Here is a 5,000-nt window from a genome sequence, read left to right as displayed (position 1 = left end):
TAAGTACCTGATAATGCATAACTGAATGTAAAGACTGACCTGCCCGAAGCTGTTCATAGGAGTTCAGTAAGTCCCAGCATTTAATAGCTGTGGTTAGGGCCTGTGACAACCCTCCCGCAGAAATCCCTCCAGGCGTGCTTACAGGAAGGCCAACCACTGCACCTGCGGCCGGAGCTGGACCAATGGGTGCCGGACGACTTATGGTGATGACAGGAATGGTGGGGTCTTCATCCAGAGACGGACGAGATCGCTTGGGAGGCATTATTACTGTCTCTTCTCTTTCACATTCTGGATATACAAAGGCTTCAACCAAGGTCATTGGAGGGTTGGTTGCAGTGCTACCTTCAGCTGGAAAGGAAAAAAAAGAAATTATCTAATACTCATAGAATAAGTAAAGTATTGAGCTGATTGCAAAATTAAAGTTTAACTTCTGAACCTATTAATTGCCATCTAACATCATCCATTTAATTACTTCCTGATAATTTCCATTTTTTCCCTGCAGACTGTGAACAATCTAAGGATTACAGAATAAGAAAATATGAGCAATTATGATGCTAAAATTCATCTTCCAGCCAGAAAATGCAATTAGCATATATCCTATGGAGTTTAATTTCCCACTTATACCTGCAATCTAAATGTCCATATGATGAACAAGTTATCAATTTTGATATATAAAAGAGACATATGCTTGTATAATTGATACTGACAAAGCATATCTGGTACTTACACTTTTGCACACTGCACTATTTTTATGTACACATGAAGTATCAAAGATCCAAAGTGATAATGCTGATCTCTATCTTGCTAAAATTAAGTTAACTTAGTTTTTAGATATAACAGAAAAGCAACACTACATTTAAGAAATGACTTTTAACTCATTCACGCCGGCACTGTTCCGGTTCTCAATGGTCAGAATGCCAAGGTTTTCGAACGCATAAGCCTATTGCCTCAGGATTCTCAGGCACACTAGCCATGAGCCTGGGCTGTCCGCTTGCTCATACCGAGCGCCGGCCTTGACCAAATATCTCGTCGCCAGCGTCTGATGCAAAAACCACGAAACGTGTCAGCACGTCATCCGGCGCGAATGGGTTAACTAGAATCCTCAGGCATCAAAACAATTATAGTTCGTAAGTATGATATTGAAGTTATAAAGTAAATTGATATTGGGTATTGTCTATACTTGAAATTATGCATAAAAATTAACATCAGCCCAATCTTTTATTATTCCTTAGCATTATACACAATTTGCCTGGTAAAAAAAAATATATAAAGCTTTGTCTTCACAGTTACTACACTATAAATTGACAAACTCATACATTTTAATGATTTCTTATGTGTACATGACTCTACTATTATTCATGCATTGTCAAATTTCAGGAAAGGTCATTGTAAAAGCAAGACCTTTTACAATGATTGTCACTTATTTTCTTTAACACATGAGAATAATAAGATAAGCTCAAACATCATATAGTCTATGTCTTACAAGGTACGGTATGCCTATGGAGACCAAAATTCCCTGACAGCTGGCATAATAGGAAGAAAAACAGTTTCAATACATTTTTCACAGAAAAAGTCCATCTAACGCTACATAAATCATTGCAGTTAACCTAAACATACCTTGATTAAAGTCAGGGTACAATCGTTTAGTATAATCCATGAGCGCATGAAGGAAGACCGTCAGTGTGGTATACAAAACCTCCCGAACATCTTCTCCTCCTTCACCCTTTGGGCCTCCAAGCCTTGCTCCTCCTTCAACCAAGGCCTGGATCCTCTGGAGAATAATCTCCCTGTTGCTGTAAAGTGATTATAATATTATTGGCTTTAGCAATGGTGTGACATATATATATAGAAACAGCTCTCCAAATTAAACATGGTATTGCTGTAAGTATTCCAAACTATATGCTCAAAATCAAAAACTCTCCAGTACCTGATATTCTCAAAATACGAAGCCAAATCCCATCCCAGATTCCAGCCAATTAACTGGACAACAGAAAACAGTTGCTGCCAAGGGTCTTCAATCTTGCTGTCACTTTCCAGCATACTCTGAAATACAAATAAATACACTTAATATATGTAACTGAGTTGTAATTAAGAGTATGGACTGGCTTTAATCACCAAACTTTTGAATAACCAAATCTATATCTAATGATAATGTAAACAATGAATTTGCTACAAAGTTTTCTTAAACTTTTTCTGTAAAATACATTTATTTAAAATAAAATTTAAAATCTAAAATATAAAGACATGCAGTACGCAACAATATTAAACCCATTTCCACCAGATGACGTTCTATCATGTCATGTGAATATTTTGCTAATGTGAGATTACGACACATTGCCACATGATCTCTCCCTCTAACTACACGTTTTACATTTCACTTGAATTTGTATAGACACATTGCACTGGGAGAGATCTTGCAAATGGAGGTTGCATGGGCTTGTTTTCTTCATCCTTATCCATCATATTCACATTATACATCAAGCTACTAAAAGTTGTAAAATAAATCCACAATTATTAACCATCTTCAACATGACAGACCCAATTACTAAGCTTTACCTTTTATAATAATTCCATACTATACAAACTCTATTAACCAAACAGTTTTGTGAGACATATTATTCATCTTACTGAAAGCCTGGCACTTTTTCCTCTTTTAGTCAATAAAACTCTTCTAATCCTTATCACAAAAGAGGGATATCATATGAAATATTTTTCCCTTACCTGCATAACTTTTGGAGGTGTGGTTACATATGCTACATAAAATTCAATAGCTCTGGACAGTAGGTTATGAAGAGTCTTTGGACGCACTTCCAACCCACGGGTCTGCAATAACCTTGGTAGAAGCTCACACACTGTTGGGTGACAGAATGCTCACATTGGTGATATAGACATAGACATAAACTGATTAGATATTTCTAATCATGGAGATGCTTAATTTGTAAATTAACAACCGTGAAACTAATAGCAAGGGTTACATTGACCAAGTAATAGCAATAGACCTATTTTTATCCCAAGATTTCTTCTTCCTAGCCTTAGCAAAGTCCTGACATAATTGGCATAATTACAAGAATTGTCCTGTAATCATAGGAGACTTTGAGCAACCTGCTGCCGGTGTATGAACAAAGCATTCAAACTCTCAATCTCCAAATCAAAATCTTAAAAAATTACCTAAAAATTTATAATTATACATACATACATACATATATATATATATATATATATATATATATAATATATATATATATATATATATATATATATATATATATATATATATATATGTATATATATATATATAGATAGATAGATGGATAGATAGATAGATATATAGATATAGATATATAGATATAGATATAGATATATATACATATAGATATATAGATATAGATATACAAATATATTATCAATGAAGAATATCTTTTGAAGCCATTATTTCTGATAAAATAAATAATAAGTTTTTATAACCACTCAAAAAGGAAATTGTTATGAATGGATACTGTAAAGAGCTACAAATAATTTAGTAATTATACAGAATACTCATAATACCAATTGGGCCTAAAATTAATTAACAAATAATTTTGTACAACAAAAATGTGAACTACCTTCCTTGGCACTGGTTATTATTATCACTATTTCTGTTATCATTACTATTACTATTATCACTATTATAATTATTATTTTCACAATCATTATAATTATCATTACTAATATAATTATCATCCTTATCATTACTATCATTATCATTATCATGATCATCATTATCTTTATCATTATCATTATCAATATCATTTAAGAAAATGCAAAAATGAACATTCAACAGGTATGACATATAATGAGCCACACTGAAATCACTCCATCTATTTTCTTTCGTAATAAATAATAATACAACAGAGTTATTTCAAATATGACAATATCTAGAATATATTTAGTTGTTGAAAAAATAATATTTACCTTATTTTGACCTCAAAATAAGACATCTGACATAGTGAAAATGTTTTTTTTTTTTTTTCCTGTCTTGAAGGACTCGTGTCTAAGGAGGTTTGACACCAGTCCAAATGAGACAGAAAATAAGAATTCTCCCAGATCTAGTCCACAGACTCGTTTTAAGCTGGGAACAGTATGGATCTTGCCAATCCAAAAGAAAAATCTTGGCCTGTGAAATCCCTGCTTAAAACAGTTTATGTGGATCACAAAGAAGTCTGATGACCTATAGCTTTGCTAAGGCCATGATCAGAATATCATTAAAAAAGTATCATAAATATTCAATAGTCGATGTCAGCCAACATTATATACTCTGCATAATGAAGAAATGTTCTGATATGAAATATTCAAATATGTAAATCAATCTCTGTTATCAATTCCAAAGTCTGCTATCCCTATCAATCTGCAAATTTACTATTCTAGCACTCACAAACTGATTTATCAAATATAGCACAAAATGTACATATGTATTTGTATATATATATATATATATATATATATATATATATATATATATATATATATATATATATATATATATATATATACATATATATTTTTTTTCTTTTTCTTTCTTTCTTTCTTTACTAAGAAACCATAGTTAATGATATCTACTAGTAAAAAAAATAATATATAATATAATATCACCTTTTTCGTGTAACAAAAACATCCAACTACTGAACTTACCAAGCATTCTGCGGAATGGATTAATTGGTCCTGTGCAGTGCTTCTCAGCTGCTAACAAGCTGTCAACTAATTTCAGCTGGAATTGGAAAAAAATTACATCCTTTATCTTCAAAAAATTGCATCTACCTACAATCATCAAGTACTCAAACTCATGAAAATCATGGACATGTCTTTCACCTGCTATGAAAATAATCTAATCTCAATTCTACCTCCAAAAACTATATACATCACTGATATCAATTTCAGAAATATTAACATTATCTATGGAGCTATAATCAAACACTAAAATAATAAAGGATTCCTGCAATTGCTTTTAATACCAAGTCAAATAA

General features: G+C 32.1%; 1 protein-coding gene across 1 annotated transcript in view; it reads right to left on the bottom strand.

The window, feature by feature from the left end:
* Positions 1-5,000, bottom strand: part of IntS10 (integrator complex subunit 10) — a 12,622-nt gene that overhangs the window by 3,927 nt on the left and 3,695 nt on the right. Inside the window, exons 5-9 of the mRNA XM_043035246.2 lie at positions 4,669-4,744; positions 2,722-2,852; positions 1,928-2,043; positions 1,618-1,793; positions 40-348 (exon numbers count right to left, since the gene is read on the bottom strand). Coding sequence (XP_042891180.2) covers positions 40-348; positions 1,618-1,793; positions 1,928-2,043; positions 2,722-2,852; positions 4,669-4,744 — 808 coding nt within the window. The remainder of the gene's footprint in view (positions 1-39; positions 349-1,617; positions 1,794-1,927; positions 2,044-2,721; positions 2,853-4,668; positions 4,745-5,000) is intronic.

This window comes from Penaeus japonicus, unplaced genomic scaffold (assembly GCF_977035675.1).
Source record: "Penaeus japonicus unplaced genomic scaffold, GWHDUDI00000001_assembly GWHDUDI00000020, whole genome shotgun sequence".
In the NCBI taxonomy this organism is placed as follows: domain Eukaryota; kingdom Metazoa; phylum Arthropoda; class Malacostraca; order Decapoda; family Penaeidae; genus Penaeus; species Penaeus japonicus.
This window is presented reverse-complemented; position numbering and strand designations above follow the sequence as displayed.